The 25,119-nt window shown below is 48.1% G+C and overlaps 1 protein-coding gene across 1 annotated transcript in view; it reads right to left on the minus strand.

Moving 5' to 3' along the window:
• The window catches only part of EMB1441 (zinc knuckle (CCHC-type) family protein), a 162,524-nt gene that overhangs the window by 16,796 nt on the left and 120,609 nt on the right, over window positions 1-25,119 (minus strand). The window contains exon 8 of the mRNA XM_087380832.1: window positions 20,316-20,468. Within this exon, the coding sequence (XP_087236958.1) occupies window positions 20,316-20,468 (153 nt within the window). The remainder of the gene's footprint in view (window positions 1-20,315; window positions 20,469-25,119) is intronic.

A 25,119-nucleotide genomic window follows, 5' to 3' on the forward strand; every position in this document is an offset into this window, starting at 1 on the left:
AGCAGTTCATCTTCATGATCGGTGGTAGAGCCCCGTGGCGAGAGCCACAGTTCAATAGGATACCTGACAGCCTCCTCTTCTTTGTCGGACAGAGGAGACATGATGGGTTGCTTGAGAGGCTAGACCGCTTTAGCGTTGGGGACCGAGCACTGCACAGAGGCAGCTCTATCGGGATTTTGGCACGCAACACAATGTCAAACCACTCTCTAGCAGTACTCCACTTAGAGCAGCCCCGTCGAGGTCTTCCCCAACAGGTGGTCCACATTCCAGAGGACCTCCTGCAAGACGAGGATATTCAGTAGGTCATGGCAGAGATTTGGCAACAGTTAGAGACGGCACCTTGCGAGGGCTGGGTTTCATGGGTGGCCAACACGATCCAGAGGAGCAGTGAGGAGTTGCAGGCTCATGCCCTTAGGCGGAGGAGGGCTCTTCACGAGCGTGAGTGGGCATTGCGGAGAGATCACGCCTCCATAGAGAGGCTCAAGGAGCAAGACCCAAGATCTCAGTGGCTTAGTGGCAGGTTTGTGAGTGCGTGCCTTGAGCTTCAGGACACGGAGATTCGGCGGGCTGAGTTCTCCTATCACTCCTCCCGAAACCAGTGGGTACATCAGGGCGACAAGATGACAAAGCAGTTCTTTCAAACCATTGGACCCCGATCGGCAGGCACGCAGTTGCAACGTCTACGGGATCCGCAGGGCATCATGCACACTGACCCGCAAAAGATTTTAGACCTGACCACAAGTTTTTAGAGCCAGCTCTTTTAGACAGAGAGGATGACTCCAGCTTGTCTTGTGGCCCGTGAGGTAGTTTGGGATCACATTCTGATGGTAGTCTCGCAGGATTTACACACTAGTCTAGAGGAGCCTTTCATGGATTAGGAGCTTCGGGAAGCCCTCAAGGCTCTCCCGACCTAGAAGTGTCCTGGCGAGGATGGCTTGACTCCAGCCTTCTTTCGAAACTTCTAGGAGATCATCTCCACCCCTTTCCGCCTAGCTTGCCAGGAGATCTTCGACAAGGGCTCCCTTCCTCAGTCCCTAAGTAGGGGGTGGAATTGTTTGATCCCGAAAGGGGGAGATAGGTCAGACATCGGGCAATGGAGACCCATCACTTTGCTTGATATTGCATACAAGATCCTCACCAAGGTCTTGAGTTTGCGATTACGGCCCCATCTTATTGACATCATCCACGACACACAAACCGAGTTCATTCAAGAGCACAGCATCTTGGACAACATCTTCACATTCTAAGAGGCAATGGATTGGTCCAGAAAGGAGTCACAGCCGTTGGCCGTCCTTCTCTTGGATTTTGAGAAGGCCTATGACAAACGGAGTGGTCTTTCCTGGAGGGTACTATGTGGAAATCGGGTTTATCAAACACATGGATCAAAGGAGTTTCTGCGCTCTATGCGAGGCCTTTTCTCTCTCTCGCTCGGTCCGCCAGGGCTTATCGTTGGACACACGGGCGAGGCCTTTCCTCTCTCTTGCTCGGTCCGCCAGGGCTGCCCCCTCGCTCCCTTCCTCTTCTTGTTTGTGGCGGAGGCTTTCGGCTACTACTTGAGATCACAGGTGCCGGGCCTCACAAGGTTGAGGCTCCCAATCAGACAGGAGGAGCTGCTAGACTCTAAGTTCGCAGATGACACGGCCTTGTACGTAGAGGACACCACAATGAGTTTGGAGAGAGTCAGGGGGGTTTTGGCTATCTACCATGAGGCCTCGGGTGCGCGGATCAACTAAACAAAATCCATAGGTTTCTTCACACGCTCTGAGGAGACACAGAAGATTCGAGAATGGGAGAGTGACTTTGGCTTCCGATGGATACCTCGAGGCCAGACAGCGAGATACCTCAGATGCCAGATGGGTATTGATATTAGAGCAAAGCATCAGATTCCCCCGGTCCTCGAGAGTGTTCGGCGCAAGCTTCTCGACTGGAGCTCGGCCAAACTCTCCCTAGCGAACCGTGCCTTAGTGGCAAACCAGGTCCTTCTTGCCATGACTTGGTATGTCGCCTCGTACTGGTCTTTTCACAAAGGGTGCATTGGACAACTCCGACGGTTGGTTCGGAACTGCCTTTGGGCAGGATCAGACGACACGAGGAATACCCGAGCCCGGGTCGCTTGGCAAACGGTGATCATGCCGCATGCATTAGGAGGCTTAGGTATCATTGATCCGGAGATGCAAAGCAGAGCCCTGTTGGGCAAGTTGGTTGTTTGTGGCCTCACCCCTGTGTAAAGCCTTGGAAGCTCCTCTTACAACAAGGGCTTCTCACGAACCCCCACTGCACTGGAGGGGGCAATGGTAGCACTCACACAGATGGATTTTCTTAGAGTTCCCCTTACAGGGAAGGGTTTCCCCTTGATGAGGAGCCTCCATAGGGTCTAGAAAAGATTAGCACGGGGCCTCATTCGTGCTCAACCCAGATGCCAAGAGGAGTTCGAGCGTCAGCCCCTTGTTTGGCACCAAGAGATTAGAGATCAGAAGGGGCGTATGCTGGGGCAGCAGACTGACATTGGTTGGGCACAGTGGGACGGTGGACCAGCCGGCTCCTTTGCGGCAGATGGAGCAGATTACCCATGGAGGCAAAGGCGAGGCTTGGTGCTCTAGCGCATTTGCAAGGGGCCAGGCAGTGGATGAGAGAGATTGACCTAGCCATCCCGTAGTTCTGGTGGGAGGGACTTCGCGTGTGGATGGACAACAGATGGTTGGGCCAGTTTTCTCGGACTGGTGCACCCTTGAGGATGATGATGCAGCGAGGCAACGCTCAGCCCGGTTTTTTCCATGTAGGACCTGGAGGCCTACTCAAGGCACTCACTCAGAGAGACCCAGAGATGGATGGGAGTCTGGATGGGATTCATTGGCAGATGATCAGAGTGGTGGGATGTTTGGGGAAGGAGTGGCACATTGATCCCCTGAGTATCCCAAAGCAGGGTGCCCCCAGATGGCGCCTCTAACTTTGGGAGGGTAGGCCCGACAGGCTTCAGGATTGGGACTCTTCTTGCAGCACACTCATCCATTCGTCCTTTGAAGCTGTCTTATTATAGTTTCATCTTTATATAAAGCTCTACTGTCTCCACCTTGGGCGTCAGGGCTAATCAGATTTGGTGTTTGCATCCTCCAGTCAAATGGTGGAGGACAAGATTTAAATAGATTTGGCACTCCAAGGTCCCTCTTCGACAACAGGTCTTTTTATGGCGTGTTCTATTGGGGGTTGTTTGGTCTGGACAGCTTTATCATGCGGACGTATTGCTCCGGCTATGTCATAGGTGTCTGGCTCCAAGGGAATCTGTGTCTCATATCTTTCAGCACTGCCCCGAGACATGGGGCTTCCTGGGCATCCTTCGGCAGGATTGTGACTGAGATTTCCTCAGGCTTCTTTCGGAAAGCTTTTTTGGCTTTTTTGGATATATCCTCGACGGCCGGATTTTGAGTTGTTCTTTACCTAGGTTCGCTACTAGGCACTCTAGACTCTCTTGAAAGATAGAAACCACAGAGTCTTTGGTGATCCTATTTTTTCTACTTTTGTTTTCTTTCGTCGATCTTTGTAGCATCCCTCTTCGATTGTCAGCAAACTCAATGCATAGACTATGATGCATATTTTTCCTACACTGAGATTTTCTCTTGATGTTGTAATCTTTGAGCTTCCCAGTTTTGGGATAGCTATCTTGTAATATAGAGCATTCAAAGTTTTCACCCAAATAGAAAAAAATGTGTGCGCACACACAAACACACACACACATAAAGCATCTTTTCTTGTATCACAAACAAGTGTGTGTGTGTGTGTGTGTGTGTGTGTTCGTGTGTGTGTGTGAGAGAGAGGGAGCGTGAGCGCTTGGAGAGAAAGACAATCCGGTCGTGAGAGCCCCGTACAGCTTCCCCGTCTGCCCCGTACACATGTACGGCTGTCGTACAGGTACCGTACGCCAGTACGGACAGCCCGTACGACTATACTGCTCCTTCTGCAAATCTTTGCGTGATCTCGCTCCAACCCTGCGTGTGTGCACGTCGCTATCGTTTCCTTTTTCCATAACCTTACTTTGTGCATCCGTACACTTCTGTACATCTCAATCAGATCGCCTTCCGTCAACATCATCATCTCTTGTTAGTAATCTCTGCACCATCCTCGTCCGTACGCCTGTACGGCCATCGTACGGCGACCGTACGCTTTTCGTACTTTCCCGTACAAACCTAGCCCTACCGTATAATCTGAATCTTCTTTGGGGTTTCCTTTCGCTTTTTTTCCCTAGCTGGTCTTCTGCCAACTCCTACCTATCTCTTTGCTCACTCCTTACTAGTCATACAATTCCTCTTCTCTCTTGTGGGCTTCCTCTAATTTTCCTTTGGGACTGTTTTTTTTGGCTTTCGCCACCCTCTTACAGGTACTTCATCCTCAAGCTCCTTTCCTTACCAAGTCATGGCAGAGTATTCATATGAAAAAACATTTCAAAAGGAGCGCTCGGCTCCCTGCAAGAAGCAAAAGCAGGTTGAGGGTCAGCATGACCCAATGCATGACACACTTGAGGCTCAACTAGTATATGATGTAATGCATGAAGGATTTGCAGATACGAGAAAAGACTGGAAAGACTCGGTTCCCTCAGTTGGCCTCATGGTTGAGGTCGATGAAATTGTGGATCCAGTCAGAGAGTATGCCAAGAATGCAGTTATATTATTCTTTCCAGGCCGGATGCCACCTGCTGCAGAGATAGGCAACTGGCTGACATGCACATTGGCTGGCTCTTTTGTTCGTAAAGTACACTATGCAGCCAGGGGCTTTTTCGAGGTTATCATGGTGGATGAGATCCACAGACAAATGCTTTTGGAACATTCACCTCTCTTTTTTGGGCAGCAAATGGTGCATGTCTTGCCATGGTCTCCCACAAGGGACTTTCAGGCTTTAATCAGACACAGATGCCCAGTCTGGGTTGAAGTAGTTGATTTCCCCCAATGCATGGCCTTACTTTTGCCTAAAATTGCAGCCTCTTTAGGTAAAGTGGTCTGCCCACCACGGCCAAATGGCAATTCAAACAGATTTTGCATTCTCTGGGATACTGATAATCCCACACCGGACTCTTATTCAGTCACGGTGAATAATGTGAACATGGGGAGTGCATTTTATAAACTCAAATGGGGTTTATTTGCAGGGGCCTGTTTTGAATGCAAAAATTTTGGACACATGGCTTCACAGTGTCCACTGAACCCACATAAAATGCCTCATGTCACCTTGCCAGTACACATGCCCACCAAAGATGCTCCTACTCCAGTTGCCAACAAAAATAAAAGCAGTAGACAGCATCCTGGAAGTCGGGATAAAGGCAAAGATTCAGTAGTTACCAATGTGAATCTCACTTCACATTCACCTCCTGCTACTCAATCCATGCCCAGAGGAAAGCAACCTTCAACTGATGGCTGGCAGAGCCCAAGAAAAGTTATTTCTGCTCGAAGAATTCCACCCCCCCGCACTTGGAATGGTGCATCTTCTAGCGGAAACACCCCAGAGATCAATATAGGAATTGGGATTACATGGGCTGCAGTAACAGCCAGCAGAACACTCTTCCCTGAAGAAGAGGTTCTGCTTTGCTGTCTACTTCTCAGGTGACTACTTCTTCTCAGGGGCGAGGCCTCGACCCTGAGATAGAAATGCAAGGCTGACCTCATACTTTTTGCTGCTGTACATAGTTGTTACATTACTATAAATATCTGTATATATGACTGCTCACATCACATGTTTTACACTCAATGTCCAGGGCATGTGTGACAGTAGGAAATGGAAATCTGTGTGGCTGTACATCAACAGATTTCAGCCTGACATAGTGGCATTACAAGAGCACAACCAACATATTTATGCAGGCAAGACAGGACACTTCTGTGGGTATGACATTTTCTATGCTGGGGAGCACTCTTTCTCAGGGGTTGTCCTTCTGATCAAACATGAGCTTCAACCAGTCATTGCATTAAATGACAACAAAGGCAGATGGCTTGTTCTCCAATGCATTATTAGAGGAGAGGTGTTTGAATTTGCTTCAGTTTATGCATCTCAGTCATCTCGAGACAGAACTGTAATTTGGGATGCTATGCAACAATACCCGTGGAGATATCATGCCTACATATGTGGGGATTTCAATAATGCTCCACAACAGGGAGACAACACTTCCAGCCACGATCATATGTTATCTCCTGAAAGGCATGCATGGTCTCAACTACTTTTGCATTTAAATCTGGTTGACCTTTGAAAGGAATTGCAGCCTTTGTCACCGGGCTACACTTTTCAACATAATGCTCTTTCCGCTTATCAGGCAAGACTGGATCGTTGGTATAGTGTCGCTCCCCAACAAAATGGGGATCTCGCATGCAAAATGTGGATTGACTATGCCTTTGTGCATTCAGACCATGCACCACTATGGCTGCGTTTATCCTTTCATAAGATGCCAGAAGATAGATTGCCACAAAGGCGACATCTAATCATCAACAATAGTTATTTGCAACATGCTGAATTCAGGGCAATGGTTACTGAAGCAGCTCATTGTCTTTCCTCTAGCAGCTATCTTCATGCTGATGATGCCTGGGCTTCTTTTATTTCTAAAATGCAAATGGTGATTAGAGCTTATGTCAAGTCTTACATGAAGACTCTGAGGGAAACCATTACTCAAGCCAAGTCTACTTGTCAAGACCTCACTGAACTCAGTCATCATCGTTCATTGTCCATGCATGAGCAAACCACACTATGTCAGGCTAGACATTGTCTTAAACTAAATGATCACAGGAAACTAGCAAAATGGGAGACTAGAGCAAGACAAAGAGCCTTCACAGATAAAGGTTGCTCTTCCAAAGAATTTTTCAAGAGTTTGCATCAGAGGAGAATCAAAACAGAAATTTGCAGAGTGCTTATGCCCGATGGATCATGGACTACTTCACGGTCACAGCTTGCCTCTGTTTGTGTGCATCACTTCTCCCAGCAATTTGGCTCTGCAGCTCCGCCCTCGCAACAGGTTTTGCTTGCACGGAATTCACTGTTGCAAAATGTTTCTCCAATAATTTCCCCTACTCAAGCTTTGGAATTGGAGGAACCCTTTACTGAGAGGGAACTGTCAGATGCAATCAAATCATGTGGCAGATGGAAATCCCCCGGATGGGATGGTTTAACAGTCGAGTTTTTTCTAGCATACTGGCCTATTTTGAAGCATCCATTACTATATATGGTGAATGCTGCATGGCAACATCAGAAAATGCCAGACACATGGAAGAGAGGTCTTGTTAAACTCCTTCCTAAAAAACAAATTTGTGAGTCTTTGGCAGACTGGAGACTTATCACTCTTATGCCTGTAATTTACAAAGTCACTACCAAAATGATTGTTGCTCGGCTAAAGGGGTTTTTACATGATGGGTTGCATCCTGCACAATATGGCTTTGTCCCGTGTAGGCATATCACCGATAACATTGCCAATGCCTACATTGGAATTGAATATGCCAAATACACACAGCAGGATGTTTTGTTATTGCAAGTTGATATTGCCAAAGCTTTTGATACAGTTCAGTGGGATTTCATTTCATCGACTATGCAGGCTTTGGGTTTTGGCACAAAAATGCAGCAACTCATTAATTGGCTATATCAAGATAGTGAAGCTGCCTGTATACTTTCAGGAGATATTTCTCCATCCTGAACTCTTGCTTGCTCTGTCAGACAAGGATGTCCACTGAGTGCTTTACTTTTTGCCATAGCCACTCATCCACTGCTTCAATATCTGGATCACCTCTTGGACACTGACCAGCTGCACGGTTTGGAGATTCTTGGCAGTCGCAGCATGATTGCTCAAGCATATGCTGATGATTCTTTCTTTACTCCAAAAAATACTCGGGCTGATCTGTCCATGATTATGCATGCTCTTTCTACATATGGATTGGCTGCTGGCCTTCAGGTCAATTTTCAAAAATCAAAATTGCTGCCTTTACATGCACAGGACTGGCACAATCTTTTGTGGCCTGGGGAAATTGTCCCTGCTTCTCAATTTATTCGACATCTTGGTTATCCTCTAGGATGGGGACTTACCCGTTCACAACAAACTGATTGGGTGCTAGTAAAGTTAAGGGCAAAACTTGAATATTGGAAGCTTGCAACTTGGCCATTACATGTTCGTCTACGAATTACACAATCTATTTTGATAGCATACATACAATTTTATCTGCCTCTCACTATGTTCACTAAGGCAGATTTGGTTTCATTTATGTCAGCTATCATGGAAATTTTCTGGCGTTCAAAACATGGCAAGAAAAGTCTCAGATTACTCTCCATGCACCGTCTCTGTTCTCCAAAGATGCACGGGGGTCTGAACATTCTCAATATTCAAATGCATTTGCTTGCTCACAGGGGGAAAATGATGATGCAGTTTCTACAAGGAGATCAGCCTTGGGCTTTTATGATCCACTCTCTCTTATTACATCTTCATACATCTGCTTTTGGGAATTGGCAGCCTACTCAGTGGGAATTTTTATTTGGCTCTATCCAAGGCAAGATCAGAGGATGCCCTTTTGTCTCTTCTCTGCTTCTTGATTGGAAACATATTCTATCCCACTTGGAATGGAAAGGAAGGGACTCTCTCTCGGGCAACTCTTTGAGGGCAGAGAATCTCTTTTGGTCTAAAGTATTCCATCCACCTTTGGCCATACAAGAACCCCGACGTTCTTATTTTCTCTCCTTCAAAGGCATTTCATCTGTGGCGGATGTACTTCAGGATGATGGCACAATTCTATATTTTTCTTTGGCTGCTCGCAAATATGGCTTGGGAGGTCATTATCGTCCTTTATGGCATAAAATTTCAGCAATGCTCCAACTGTACTTGCCGTTACCTCATTTAGAAATTCAGCATCGGCTTGAGGATTGGATTTTACGCTCTCCTTCCTCATATGTCCATCCTTTGAAGCTTTCATATATTACAGTGTCATCACTATATAAAGTGTTATTACCTCCACCTTGGATTTCCAACAGAGTAAATACTGTTTGGCATATGGATCGTCCAATGAAGTGGTGGAGAAAAAGGCTGCATCTCCTTTGGCATTACAAAATCCCTCTTCGACAACAGCTTTTCCTATGGCGAGTTCTCCTTGGCATTTTTCCATCTGGACAGTTACTCGCACACAGACATATTGCTTCAGCTGTTTGTCACAGATGCTCGCACTCTACTGAATCAGTGCTCCATATCTTTTGGTCCTGTCCAAACACTTTTGATCTCATTGCTCTCATCAGACAGAGGCTTCGACAACGATTTCCTACTGCTACTTTTGGCAGATTTTTCTGGTTGTTTGGATTTCATCCCCAGAGACAGGGTTTTGATTTATTTTTTGTATGGGTGCGATATTGGACCCTATGGACTTTATGGATGGATAGAAATCATAGAGTCTTTGGTGATCCACTATTTTCATCCTTTCTTTTTTTCAAACGATCTCTGCAACAATCATTCTACGATTGTTTTCAGACTCGTTTGATAGATCAGGATGTGTATACAGCTTATACTGAGATCTTTTGTTGAGTAGTAGCTACTTCGTTTTTGAAGCAGCTATGAATGTAATTATTCCATAGAAATAAAAGATTTCTTCTCACAAAAAAAAGTGTGTTTTTTTTTTGCAAAAGGAGACTTCTATTAAGTATTAAAGAAAACCGTTAGAGCAAGCTCCATACGAGATACAGCATGCAATGCATGAAAAGCTCAAGAGCCAAAAAGAAAGGATTGGGGCTGATAGTGCCATCTCAATGCGGTAGAAACCTCCGAGAAAAAAGGAGAACCCCTCCAAACTCGAAGAAATACAGTCCTCCTAGAAGAGGCTGCCCGTGAAGGGCCGTGCATGCTAGCCCATATGACTATCAAAGTGTGAACCGTGTCACTCCAAATACCTGTGAACACCTGTGATGGGTGTATCTGGGTGTCATCCAAGGCCTCTGTGCATCTGGCTCTCCAAATGTGCTAAGAGGAAATGCTAGCCAAAATCTCCCAAGAGCTGTCCACTGAACCATGTGAAGCTCTGAAAGGAATATGTGGTACATCCTGAAGAGAGCAGGGCTCTATCACCTATCGGCGGATCGAGAGTGCCCAAGAAGAAGGCTCACCCTCATAAAACACCTGGGGCCCAGTAATGGATAACCATGCGACCGAGCCCCAAGTCATGAAGAAAGGGGAAGTATGAAAAATGCTGAGTATCCGAGCAACTCCTTTCCAAACAATTCTCACTTGATTGCAGTCCCAAAGGCAATGTCGCATTGACTCCTCTGCAAAATGACAGCGATGGCAAGTGGGATCAGCCCCAAATCGTGATCTCCACAGGTTCACTGCAATCCCTCCATGAATACAATGTCAAAAGAAAAGAGTGATCTTTCTATTTCTGAGGGATTTCCAAAGCCTCCTCCAGAAATTCCTATGCAAATCTGCGGTGATGAAGCAGCTATCCCAATGGGGGGCTCTGGAGGGAATCCAACCTCTATACTACTCAGCTGAAATATCCTGGCATTACCAACCGTGAAACGAAAGAACGGAATCCCCCTCGCTTGATGCCCATGATCTATCCACTCCCACTCTCCTGGGTCCCACTGCAAGCACCTGATAGGTGCACCTCCATATAACCACAACCTCCATGATCCCAGGGCCAAGAGCAGAGGGTCGGGGTCTATGTACCACTTCAAGCCCGCTCCATGGTCCACAAATCCAGCAATCCTGATAGGCTGAAAGGCAACCTCTAGAAGAACATCATCCATGGATCTAGAGAGTATACCTCCAACCCCAACGTCAAAGACCAGTGCATCTTCTCCGAGACCTCAAAGAGCGATCATCTGTAGAGGAACTATTGTCCTCGAAAAAGCTCCCATCCAAGTGGTGGAAGTAAAAGGCATCTCAACTGTCCATTCCACCGGGATGGCTGCATCTATCTGCTGCATCCTGCGTGCTATCCCTCTGAGGTGACTCACGGACTGTAGTCTCTGATCCTCAGGTAGCCTGATAAAAGCCTTCCAAGTGCCTACTGTGTAGGTGGGGCCTCTCTCCCATCCAGACCACTGCATATAATGGGAAGTGCCCAGAGGTATGCCATGCTCATCAAGTATACTATCGTTCCAAATAATCGGCTACCTATCAATCTCTTCAAGGGTAGAAGTCGGAACCCTTCGAAGAGTGTTCCTGAAGCTCCCCCAAGCTTTGAGGATGGCAGTCATGAGACGAGAGGCAGAAGAAAAAATCCAGCGAGGGCTGTCCACCCAATCATCTCCTAAAGTAGGTATGCAAGCCTGAATGCGTCCAAAAAAGAAATCCTTCCAAGGTTCCTGCCCAGGCATGCGTCCCCTCACCACCACCTTACAAAGCAATGCCCTGCACTGCATCTATCTGCTACATCCTGCGTGCTACCCCTTTGAGGTGACTCACGGACTGTAGTCTCTGATCCTCAGGTAGCCTGATAAAAGCCTTCCAAGTGCCTAATGTGTAGGCGGGGCTTCTCTCCCATCTAGACCACTGCATGTAATGGAAGTTCGCAATGGTCTGCCATGCTCATCGAGTATACTATCGTTCCAAATGATCTATTGCCTATCAATCTCTTCGAGGGTAGAGGGCGGAACCCTTCGAAGAGTGTTTCTAAAGCTCCCCCAAGCTTTCAGGATGGCAGTCATGAAAGAAAGAAAGTTTATTAAAGTCTTCGGAAGACCGATGGGTCTATGAGACTGTGAAAATCCTGATACAACGGGCTGTGGTAGTGGAGCTACTAAACGAGCGTCCATACCAATGCAAAATGCAAAATGCAAAAAATGCAAAAAATGCAGAATGGCAGTACTAAGTCCTAAGTACAACATAGTCATGTCGACGATCGACTATATATCAATCTCAGCATCATCATCAATATCATCATCATCCCCAGCAACAGCAAGATATCAGGATGGATGAGGCAGTGGAGGCATGAAGTCGGCAATAGAGCGCTGTCGGCCACTCAGAGGTGCGGTCCTAGCACGTCTCCCGGTTGTAGCTCTGCGTCTAACCAGGGCTACTATGACCCCCTGTCGGTCGGGCTCCAACTCTAAACAAGGAGGAGATGTCTCCATGTGTGATCTGTGTGTCAACCCTCTGTCTGAGATGTCGGGTCACGGGCTCCGGGTGACGGTCATGTCGAGGCCTCGTCTCGTTGGGATCCATGTGATCTAGCTGAAAGAACTCTGTGATAGAGCTTTGAGAGGGATCAACCGAGGAAGAAGTCTGCTCATGTCTCCGTGCTCGGAGTATCCTCTCGCGGTGTCTAAGTGCCTCATGAATGAAACCTGCCAAACACCGTTGGTCTGGGTAGGAGAGGAAATAGGCTAAAATCCCACAACTATCTCTGAAGAGGCAGTGGAAACGTCCTTGGATCTCATAGTACACAGGACACCTGAAGATGAAATGCTCCTCTGTCTCAACCTCCTGTATGTCACATAGTGTGCATATGCGCCGTCTTAGGGTAGTCGCTCTGCTCTGCCGCTCCCGATGCGAAGTTTGTGTGAAGAGACCTAGAACTGCCCAAGAGAGATCCTCATCGAGTGGGGTAGGTGAATCTGTGTGTATCCTGGTGGATCAATGAAACCCTGCGCTGTGATATGTAAGAAGTGATCTCTGTAGAATAGCGCTAAGCTTCACTGGGAGTTCACTCGGTTCCAACCAGGTCCGAAAAGTGTGTAGCTGTAGTAGATCCTCACGGATAACCTGGTCGACCTCGTGTGATAAGAGGGGAGAGAACGGAGCATCCATGCTATACTGGAAGGGAGGTAGTCTATCCATGTGGAGCCCCAGTTGCTCAAACCATCTCTCTGTACGTGCATACCAGCACCTCTGATCTCCTCCTGCTGCAAGTGCCATAGAAGAGGATAAAGCTATCCATGGTAGCTTGCTACGCCCCGAGGTATAATCCCCATATTCCCTAACTCGGTACAGATATGTGATGACCTGAAATGCAGCATCTAGCTATAAAGGGGGTGACCCAAACTCAGCCTGAATGATCTGGAGAGGAACGGATGACTTACCACGAATCATCCGTGATAGCATGAGAACCTGTAGCCGCTCCACACGGGCCCACTCTTTATCCGACAAGTCTGGCCCCCAACAAGGATTGCCGTACATCCCCGCTGGGCGAGCCAAGGAGTCAAAAAGCAACCCCTTGGTGTGTGGATCCTGAAAGTGTGAGTGGAAGCACTGCCTCTCTAGCCTGGCCAATGAGGCATACCCTCTACTCAAGCGGGCCTGCATCGCGGGTCTCATAGTGGAGCTCGGTCCGGAGAAGATAACCCCAAGATAAGTGTATGATGAAACTATCTCAACAGATGACCCCGCAAATGTGAACTGCTCCTGACGCATGATGGCTCGAGATGTATTGAAGATCATCACCTTGGTTTTACCCAGGTTGACCTTCAAATCATGAGACTCACAAAAGGACTGTAGTACGTCTAGGTGTCTCTGAAGCCCCTCTGCTGAGGAAGACAAGAGAGCCACGTCATCTGCATAGAGAAAAATCTGGTTCAACGTGCCCACAAGAGAGCAAACTACACCCCCTTGTGTTTGCATCACTGTCTCAAGCTCGTCAATGTAGAGGCCAAACAAGGTAGGTGACAAAGGACATCCTTGTTTGACCCCGATGGTACTCATGATCTCGTCTGTCCACCCGGATCCTACCCGAACTCTGCCAGAAACTCTCTCATAAAGTGCCATGACAGCCCAAATGATCTCCTAGTCATAACCCAAGTCCTATAGGCGCCATATGAGGCGGGCTCTCGGGACCGTGTCAAATGCCTTGCGAAAATCCACAAAGCAACAATAAACCCTCTGCTTCCATGGCCTCGCCTCCTCGATGATACATCTGAGCGTCAGAACGTGGTCCATGGTTCCATGATCACCCCAGAATCCGGCCTGTCCTGCTGCTCTGAGTCATGAGAAGAGAGGCAGGAGATCTGTGAGAGGCGGAAGTAAAAATCCAGCGAGGGTTGTCCACCCAATCATCTCCCAAGGTAGGTGTGCAAGCCTGCATGCATCCAAGAAATAAAATCCTTCCAAGGTTCTTGCCCAGGCATGAGTCCCCTCACCACCACCTTACAAAGAAATGCCCTGCACTGCAAGTCCGGGTCAATGATATTAAGGCCCCCTTCACATGTAGGGAGAATAATGGTCTCCCAGGCCACCCTTGCTGCAACATCTACCGTGCCATTAAGTCCACTCCATAAAAAATTCCTGACTGGTCTAATGAGCTGAGTGATGCAATCCCTAGACCGGCACCAGCAAGAACACATAAACGAGGTGGTGGCCAAAAGAACCTGGTTCACTACCACAACTCTAGATGCAAGGTCAAGTTTGGCTGAGCTCCAAAAAATGAGCTTTTTCCTTTTACTTTCTAGTACTGGGGCAAACTGTTGTGCTGGCGAGATGCCCAATCCTACCTGGCATCCCAAATATCTGACAGAAACACCCCTCTGAATCCAGGAAAATCCAATGTCAACTCCCCAGCCTGGAGTGTCCTCATTACTGATCCAAAAGCCAAAGGATTTATGCCAATTAATGTGTGCCCCTGCAGCTAAGCAAAAGATATCCAAGGCTGTCCAAAAAGAATCAAGTGACTGCGAAGAGGCCTCAGTAAAAATAGCAGTGTCATCAGCCAACTCACAGTCAAGAAGCTCCTGCTCCTATCTCAAGGGCAATCTCAGCCCATAAAGCTCAGCCTGAGATCTAAGGAAGATAGTCATAGCTTCTACCACAAAAAGAAAGAGGAAGGGGCTAAAGAGCATCCCTCACTAACTGATCTGGAAATCTGAAACCTGTCACCCCTTACCCCTCCAATCAAAACCTGGCTATGGGCTGATCTGTAAAGGGAGGCCACCCCTCTAGTCCACGCATTTGAAAATCCAAATCGTAGAAGAGTACCCTCGAGGAAACCCCAATCTACTTTGTCATAGACTTTTTCAAAGTCCAAGAGTAGAACTGCCAGCCTCTGCCTACTCTCTGCATACCCCACTCTGTGGCTTTCCAAAAAGAAAAGATATTATCAAAGATGCTCCTGCCATGCCAGGCATCTCACCCGAGTCCCAAATGCCCTGCGGGGCTGAAGTAATATGATCACCTATCATATCCCAAAAGGCTGTAAAAAAGGATGGAGTAAGATCATCGGAACCAGGGCACTTGCCCTTATGAAGGGCGGAGAGAGCAATCCTGAACTCTGTGTTGGTAAAGCGTGCATCAAGGGAGCATATCATCTCTAGTGTGACCAACACAGGTAAACTCTACCAAATTTCATCTCTAGCCACATCTCTGGCCTATGTGTCAGGATCTGCAGAAATAAGGCATAGAAAGTTGTCACTAAGTGCATGACGATATCCGGATGAGACTGCAAAACACCGTCAGAGTCAATAAGCTGCCTGACACTCTCTCTACTATGTCTGGGACCAAGTGTAGAGAAAAAGTGTTTATTGACTCTCCCTCCCATCTGTATCGAAAAGGAATCCCGTGCATGGAAGGCATACTCTGCTCTCTGATCAAGCAATGTCTGCAAGTGAGCCCTTGCCGCAGCAAGGCGCTCCTGTATCCAAGCATTTGATGGTCGTCTCCACTCCTCCCTCTGCAAGGCTGCCAACTACCGACGGATACCAAACTCCCACCTGAGTACCTCTACCTCACCGAGCACTAGCGACAGAGTGATAAAAGTCGTTGATACTGGCAAGTGCTGTGGCCACATGTGAAGGACCGGACACCCCCCCCCCTGCATGTGAGAAACCCAAATCTCCAAGACTGCCTTTGTGAGAGTCTCATCTATGTATAAGGCATTTGGGATCCTGATACTGTGAGACCGTCCTCTCAATGTTAGAAATTACCCAACAGAGGGTACGCACAGTGGAAGAGTGATAGTCATGCCCACGAGCTCACACAGTGTGATGTGAGTGAATTCCCAAGAGCTTCTGAATCAGGGTCGTCCTTTAGCAAGGTCCTTGCCTTCAGGCTCCCACACCTGTGAGCCTCCTACTTGGGCTCTGATACCATGTTAGAAATTACCCAACAGAGGGTACGCACATCGGAAGACTGATAGTAATGCCCAGGAGCTCACACAGTGTGATGTGGGGTGTGGAATCACAAACTTCTTAACCTATGTGCATAAAAAAAGATATGCAGACTCATCAATAGACAATGAACCAGCCAGATAGAGAAACCACCAAAATAATATATTTCCGTCCAAAACTATGGACACAATACAAAAGAGAGAGATCCAGAGTCCCACCAATAGTGTGGTCCTCTGATCTTACCACAAGGTACTTCTCCTATCTACTCGCTATCTCTAGACTCGAGCCTGCATGCTCCACCTCGAGCGTCTGTAGACTTTCCGTCCAAATACCTTTCACCTTGCTGTCTTTGCACCAGCCTAGGTGGGCAGCACTCTGAGCTAGGTCTGCAGCTCTACAGCCCACTTGAATCCTCCTAGATAGAGGCCCACAGGTGCCTGTTCTGCTGCTCCTTCTGCTTCCTGAACTGCTGCTGCAAGTGATGATTTATGAGGGCACAAAAGCCCTCCTTATATAGGCCCTACAGCCTGGCCAGCCAACCGACCCAGCAGCCCTAGAAAGGGCCGACTGCTGGTCAGTTCAGCCCCCTGCCCCTGGCCGACCAAAACCGACCCCCCTTGGGGGTCAACCTACTGACCAGGCCCGGGGGGTTTGCCAGCCCATTTGCTAGCCTCTGCTCCCCCGCCTTGCCACGTGGCCCTGCCCCACTCTTTGCCTCCATGTGAGGCCTGTTCCAGCCTGCTGTGCTGGCCCGCCATGTGCTTCTAGTAGGCGCCTATGAGCCGTGCATGTATCGCCTCCTGCCAGGTTACTTTCCAGGCCCCAAAGCGCTGCTGTTCCTGCTGATGTCATTGCTCCTCGTCCAGGGCTTGCTGCAGGTCGAGATCCTGCCTGCAACCCTTGCCATCTGGTTCGCCTATTACGTGACTGCATCCCGCCATGAAAGCGCCTTGAGCCGCCTCTGCCAGGCCCTTCACTGGCACCTGGGTACCATGCTTTTGTGCTTAGGTTCACCCCCCCCATGCTCTCCTCATTTGGGGGCTTACAGATGGGGAGGTGACCTTTCCAACACCCCCTCTCACCGACACATCCAGGCCCAATGCCAACACGTCGATGAAGATGCTCCAATAACTCCCTGGTCGTAGTCCTCTGGAACTTTTCGATGTCGAAATCTTTTCCTGGCTTTTCATCCAGTGGCTCATGCTCCACCAGGTCTGGTTCCGCTTCCGCACACCATCCTGGTACACAGGTCCATCTTTCGTAGCAGCTCCTATCACCACCAATACCATCACATTCCTGCCTTCGAACTCGAGCAATCCACCCGTCACGATCTTCCAGTTGTCCCCCTCATAATGAGTGAACAACCTGGAGTCTTCCACGCACCACGCTTTGAGGGTCTGTTTCAACCCGTCCTTCCTTTGACAAGGTCTGCAACAAAACTACATCTCCAGATAACCTGGACCGTGAACTTTAAACACACCTGACTGAACCTAAGTCACCCTCCTCCTCGCAAGGGCACTATCCTCCAGTCGTGGAAGTCAATTCCCAAGAGCTTTTGAATCAAGGTCGTCCCTTAGCAAGGTCCCTGCCTTCAGGCTCCCACACCTGTGAGCCTCCTACTTGGGCTCTGATACCATGTTAGAAATTACCCAACAGAGGGTACGCACATCGGAAGACTGATAGTAATGCCCAGGAGCTCACACAGTGTGATGTGGGGTGTGGAATCACAAACTTCTTAACTTATGTGCATAAAATAGATATGCAGACTCATCAATAGACTATGAACCAGCCAGATAGGGAAACAACAAAAATAATATATTTCCGTCCAAAACTATGGACACAATACAAAAGAGATAGATCCAGAGTCCCACCAATTGTATGGTCCTCTGATCTTACCACAAGGTACTTCTCCTATCTGCTGGCTATCTCTAGACTCGAGCCCGCGTGCTCCACCTCGAGCGTCTGTAGACTTTCCGTCCAAATCCCTTCCACCTTGCTGTCTTTGCACCAGCCTAGGTGGGCAGCACTCTGAGCTAGGTCTGCAGCTCTACAGCCCACTTGAATCCTCCTAGATAAAGGCCCACAAGTGCCTGTTCTGCTGCTCCTGCTCCCTGAACTGCTGCTGCAAGTGATGATTTATGAGGGCACAAAAGCCCTCCTTATATAGGCCCTACAGCCTGGCCAGCGAACCGACCCAGCAGCCCTAGAAAGGGCCGACTGCTGGTCGGTTCAGCCCCCTGCCCCTGGCCGACCAAAACCGACCCCCCTTGGGGTCAACCTACTGACCAGGCCCGGGGGGTTTCCCAGCCCATTTGCTGGCCTCTGCCCCCCCGCCTTGCCACGTGGCCCTGCCCCACTCTTTGCCTCCATGTGAGGCCTGTTCCAGCCTGCTGTGCTGGCCCGGCATGTGCTTCTAGTAGGCGCCTATGAGCCGTGCATGTATCGCCTCCTGCCAGGTTACTTTCCAAGGCCCAAAGCGCTGCTGTTCCTGCTGATGTCATTGTGCCTTGTCCAGGGCTTGCTGCAGGTCGAGATCCTGCCTGCAACCCTTGCCATCCGGGTCACCTATTACGTGACTGCATCCCGCCATGAAGGCGCCTTGAGCTGCCTCTCCCAGGCCCTTCACTAGCACCTGGGTACCATGATTTTGTGCTTAGGTTCACCCCCCCCATGCTCTCCTCATTTGGGGGCTTACAGATGGGGAGGTGACCTTTCCACCACTTAGATGGGGCTCTGAGATAGACAAAACTACCGGAAAATGGTCGGAAGTGGAAACACCAAGTGCAATGCAAACTGTCCCCCCTTGACTGAGACTGAATATAAAATGCATCATCTGACCAAACATCTCTGCCACTGAACCTCAACAAGAAGGCATCCCAAGCTGCTCTCTCGAGGGAATGAATACCACCTTCTCTACCCCCTTGCTTATCGGATGGTGCCTCAACCATGTTGAAGTCACCTCCAATAATCCACGAATCTGCAATGTCAGCCCACGAGAGCAACTCTTTCCAAAACAGAACAAAGTCCTCTCTGTTGTTCGGAGCGTAAAGATTGAGGAAACCAACCTTACGTCCATCAATCAAAAGTAAAACCCACTGGGCCCTGGGGGGGTGATGGTACATCCGTCAATCATTTGACCCCTTTTGGGATGTCATGGCATTTTAGTCCACCACCATGGCTTTTTTGCCACATTGTTGAGGCTAGGGATAGAGTACTTTCTCTCCCACCTGTTGTATGATTTGTTTTGAATGGAATATATCACTCTTCTCTTTAAAACCCACTGGGCTCTGGAGGGGGTGATGGTACCGTGTCCAATGACCAGAGGGAGAATATAATCTGAAATTGATATGCATGTACCTCCTCTGGTTCCCAAGGCAAGAAGCCAAAAAGTCGGGCCTGAAAGCAGCTTACCTGACTTGGAGCAACAATCTCTGACATCGAGTTTGTGTTCCTGAAGAAAAAGAATGTCTAAGGAACCACCTGAAACACCTGGATGGAGCTGATTCCTGATCAGTTGTCTACGACGGCGATGAGGGATGCCGCCCAATCCCTGTATATTCCAACTGGCTATCCTCATTGGCGGGAGGAAGCCGGTTGGAATACCTTACCCGACCTGGTGGCAGACAAAGAATCTTCCACCGGAGCTAACCTCCTCCCATACACACGAGGTCCAAGGGGAGGAAAGTCCACAGGTGAGAGAGAGAAAGATCTCTCAATAGGAATGCCGATAACTGGCTCTCTGAAAGTGGAAGGTACAAAATCATCATCTGGGAGGTCAGAGAGGTCCTCCAGAGCGGAAAAGGAGTTCCACTGAGCCAGTCCTGGGGAGGGGGTCCAAAGGATTCCTACCGAAGCAGGGAGAGAATGTAAGACCCCCTTCCCTCTATCCACGGAAGGAGGCACCTATACTGGGTCCTGATCAAGAAGTGCTGCGGACGAGGTGCCAACAACCTGGGCTGCTGAGGGAGGTACAGCCTGATCTTGGAGTGGAGTGGAAGAAGGCTCCTGAACACTAGGCTCCAAGGCGTTAGCCTCCCGAGGCTCCAAGGGGGTAGCCTCTGAAGCGGTGGAGGTATGATCTGAAGTAGAGGGCCTAACTACAACCGGATCCCACCATGGGCCAAAGGTAGTGCGGGGTGCAGGAGGGACTTGAGTACACACGCACAAACACACACACGCATAAACACGTACATCTTTTCTTGTATCACAAAATAGGCATTGTTTGCTATCACGTAACTGGAGCATCATACCTGAAATCATGCAAACATCAACTTGTAAGCCAAACAAAAAGTTACCTGAGCTAGTTGTTGATGTGTTTTTCTTTCTGCTGCTTTGAATGCTTTATCATGCGCAGCAACCGTCTTCTCCTGTTTTGATGATTGTTTCTTTTTCATTTCAAACCATCGTCTTGCATTTGCATGAGCAGAAAGGGAGAGATCCAATTCCACCTAAAATAGATCAAAGCTTATGTTCAACATCATTCCTTCGAATGCATCAATCTTCCAGTAAACTTCAGGACATGTTTTACGCATTTTTTCAGACATCAACTATATCCACATATGGATTTCGAGAAGTCATCAAGAACTTCCCAAACAGCAAACAAAGTAACATTGAATGAAAACAAAGATATATGACTGAGCGCGCACCATCAAACCATGAATTTGTACCTTTACATATAAAAATGTGACTAATTATTCACATGGCAATGTTTAAACTTTAAATCCTCAAAAGAGCTCAGCAAATTGAAGTCCAAAGATTATACTATAAGTCCAAAGAAAGGTAGATTAAGTATTCAATTATAGTTGAAGTCCAAAGAAAGGTAGATTATCTATTCAATTATACTTGTTAAATCAATGTACCAAGTTCATGCAAGTTGGAAACAGAGCATCCCTCTATGAAGAGACTACGTAGGATTTTATAGGACCTTGACCATATCAAGATATTTTGTTGAGGGAAAGAAAGGTTGATATACTTTGAGTGCACCCCAAAACATGGAGCATAATATGCTACCGGTTTAAAGTTTCGAAAGGACGTGGAGGATTGTAAGGCTGTGTATTTTCCTTACGTTTTCAAGGTCTTCCAGGACAAATGTAAAGTTTCAAACACCATAGAACAACAGCCCACAGATTCGCTACTTGCAACAAAAAGAGTTCTGTTTAGATAAGACATGGCATTCTGATTCTTTTTTATGTAGTCCTGCGAGGTATCTGTGTGAACTAGTATCTATATTGTGTCTCGCTATTCGTCTAGTTATAGATGGATTTGGACAGTACAAGTACTACAGTCTGACCCCTTCCATGTGGGCAGCATGTATAACTCACCAACCCTAGGTATGACTACGTACCATTATATATGATCATCTTATGACTAGTGCACATGTCCGACAACTAGCTCTGTTGGAAATTAGGGTCTATTGTCCCACTTGTAAGCCCCCACATGAGGAGAGCATGGGGGGATGATACCAAAATAGATTGGGGGGTTTTGAGAGACTGCTGTGTGGACATCAAAATGGATGCCACATGGGCATATCAAGGTGTTTTAAAAAATCCACATGGCTCACTTCAGAGGTTGGCAGCAAGGACAGCAGAGAAAGCTGTCATATGATTGAGATGAAGTCTGCATCGGCCTGGAGCAGCAGTAGGTCTGCAAAGACTGAAAGGCAGAGCTGTTTGGGCTATGGCAATAGGCTGCAGACCTGCACAGAAAACAGAAAAGGAGCAGGTTGGGGCACCCAAGCAGGGGAAACAGGGAAGAACACAGCCATCTGCTGCAGAGCTTCCACCAGACTAGGTTGGCCGATCCTGTGAGAATATGATTGGCTGACTGGGTCAGTTGGCTCACAGACCAAGTCAGGCAGTGAAAAGGGCTTACAGCCTCGTATATAAAGCCCCCAGCCTTGGGGCTAAGTATCCATTCATTCCAGGAGTTGGGCCTCGAATCAGGCTGTCGAGAAGTGCAGCAAGTAGGTCCACATCCAGTGGCCGTGGTCCAGAGATTGTGCAGCAGACTGCAGCAGCAAGAAGGGACCTTGAAGGATCACTAGTAAACGTTGGAAGCAGCCCTTACCTTTGCAAGCCGTAGAGGGTGCAAACGTACAGCCAGTAGGGTAGCACAAGTCTGCAGGAGGGTGCTGTCCCAGAAATCAGCACTACACAAGGTCACTGAGGAGCATGCAACCAAAGAGAGTGCAAGGACAGAAGTACGAGCAAAGCTTGTGCTCACACACACAGCATCCAAGGCAGCGGATTGCCTGCAGGTTTTGGGATCTCCTGTGAAACTTGTTTCTGTCTCTGATTTTGCAAGATAGTCTGAGGCATTTTGTGAATTACTCTCCCATCGTCTCTCTAATGAGTTTCGTGTTTTGTGTGTTCCATCTTGTGGACACATAGTCAGAAGTTTTGAATTACAGCATTCCCTGCTCCTCTCTAGATTTTTCTGTGGCACACACCATAACCATCTACTATATTCTGCCGCGTGAGAAAACCAGCCACAAAGACTAGGTTTTTCTAACAATTGTGTGACTGTGGAGCTGGCATCTGAGCTACATTTGAACTCCCCCTATAGTGTCTGGCTGTGGGAGCAAGATGGCATCCTCCTAAATCCAAAATAGAACATATATGTGTATCCCTCGTCCTAACGTTGAAGCCCCAAGAGATAGGATCTCTCCTTGTTGCAAATATTTCCGGATATTCTGATTGAGTGCCAAGAAGGGTGAAATATGACCCCTCCCTATGAATTTTAAGAGCAATCAGATGTCTGTGGGAAAGAGAAGGTTGCTGCAATTTAGAAAACAGTTGAATTCAATCGTATCAAGCATGCTCATCTTTGCCTATGAGGGTAGCATATAGTTAGGCATGCAAGTGGAATAGAACTGCCATTCCTCTTAATCCTTGTACCTCTCCATTTTATGGGTCTCATGTAGACAGCAAATGGCAGTCCAACTTGATCGCTAGTCTACAAAGCCCTGCAAAAAGGCCCATGTCAAAGAAACCGATTAACAATGGAAGAGTATCAAAGCAAGAAGCTCACAGAGACCATGTGCTCAGGGCACATAGACGAGATCAGGGTGCACATCAAGATTCCACTTAGAGCATGATCACACTGTTTTTCCAGCCAAATAGCACGGATCCACTAGCCTTAGGGAGACGGCGTCGCTGGGGCCGGAATGAGAGACATGACAGACCCACAAGCAGGCCAATGCATAGATCAGGCTCGGGGATCTTCCCTCCATGTTCACTAGACCGGAAGGTTTAACTGACGCAGAGGCATAGCTGGGAGACCACAGTAGACCACACATTATTGATCGTTGCTAACGCTCTATCACAGGTTTTATACCATCGCAGCCTCCTACCTGACCCCTCCGTCGCCATAAAGGACCGTAGCAGTGATGCCACACCAGACCTTCCATCCTGAAACCAGCCTCAACAACGTAAAGGGTGGTAGGCTCCACTTAATTACAGAATAAAAGGTAAATTGACAAGTAAATATGCACCACAAAACAAATCACAGGGGAGCTAGAGCGCTCCTACTCAGAAACAAGGACACCGATTGGCCCCAAACGTTGGCGGCCCTTGCAGTATTTATATAACATTCATTTGAAGCCAAGCAGCTGATTACAAAGGTCTCTGGGAAGCTGCAACACAGGCAACCAACACCCGCAGACTCCCCGTCCAGCCCACCCTGTAATTCCATGGTCAACTCCAAACGGTGTATGGCATCCAATCACTAGACAATCATGTATCCTCAGCCAACCAAAGCATGCAATAGAGACCCCAATAGCATCCACTGTCTGAGCCATTCCTGCAACCGCACAACCTAGTGCCCAACCAGCCAAACACGGCTGAACAACTGCAAGATAGAGCCCTCAACAACTAAACTCTGGTGCAACCAATCGACAAAGTACTTCCCAACAGGTTGCCTCAATCTATAGCCTCTCCAACCACTGCCCAACAGTATAAATCAACCTTTCTTCATGAGCAAAGAACTAGCCAGCAACCAATCAGGGAACGGCAACAGCAGGCAAAGACAAGCCCTCTTCTACCCAGTATCCACAAAAGCAAGGTCACCAGGGCTGGAAAACCCTAGATCCTCCAAAAAAAAGATGATTCTACCCTGGCACAGCCCCAAGAGCAGCTTAGAAGCGAACACCCACGCTTGGAAAGTTACCAAAATGAGCAGCACCACCCACAAGGCTCCAGAAATCAGGTCGAAATCTCCTAGAGAGCCTAGAAAGCCTAAAAAAGCAAATCGCAATCTTCTACAACCACCTGGACAGCCTAGAAACACCTAGAACAGCCCTGGAACAAATCACAGTCACTTGGCATAGCCCGAAAGACTTGGAGATGAAATTGCAATCTGGAAAAGACACCCTGGCTGAAATTGCAATCTGCAACAGGCTCCTGGATCAGGTGTGATTTCCTCTTGCACGCTGTGGATGCACTGGAGCTGGCCCTGGCTCATGGCGATTTTCCCTGACAAGCTCTAGAAGCTCTTGGCAGATAACGATTTGGCTCTAGCAGCACCTAGCAGGCTCTGGCAACTCCCAATTGATGATCTCGCTCCTTCTAGAACTGATTTTGCCTTCTGAGCCCAAAAGAAGAGCTCTGAGCTCTTTTTGGAGTCCGCAATTAAAAATTGTTAATTTTAGCACAACCACTCTTTTGGCCCCCCTGTTGCACACTTTAGCCCTAGGAATTACTTGCCTAGTAATTGGGCGCACATTCACTATTTGCAAGGGCCAACTAGGGAATTTTAATTCCCCATGGCTGGACCCTCGCACCCCAGAGGCTCAAGGCAGTCACGCACAAATTACGGGAGTCGCAAATCAAAAGTCCCATAATTTCATGTCCTCCTGACATATCCTCTCTATGGACTCAAAACATTTTATGTACTAGTGTTCCTATGTTCAAGTTGCACTTGCCTTGGGTGTAGATGCCCGCTTAGAGGATCCACACATTCAGCATATTGTATTTGGTCATGGACTCTTTGGTCTACACTTGCTCTCCATGCTTCTCCGCCACCCCTCCCTACTGCTCCGCCTCCCTCTATGCTCACTTGTCACACCACCCTACTGCTCCGCCACCCCTCCGTACTGCTCCA

The sequence above is a fragment of the Dipteris shenzhenensis genome, chromosome 10, assembly GCF_047967505.1.
Source record: "Dipteris shenzhenensis isolate YYH24624 ecotype China chromosome 10, Dip_SZ_1.0, whole genome shotgun sequence".
Classification (NCBI taxonomy): Eukaryota; Viridiplantae; Streptophyta; class Polypodiopsida; order Gleicheniales; family Dipteridaceae; genus Dipteris; species Dipteris shenzhenensis.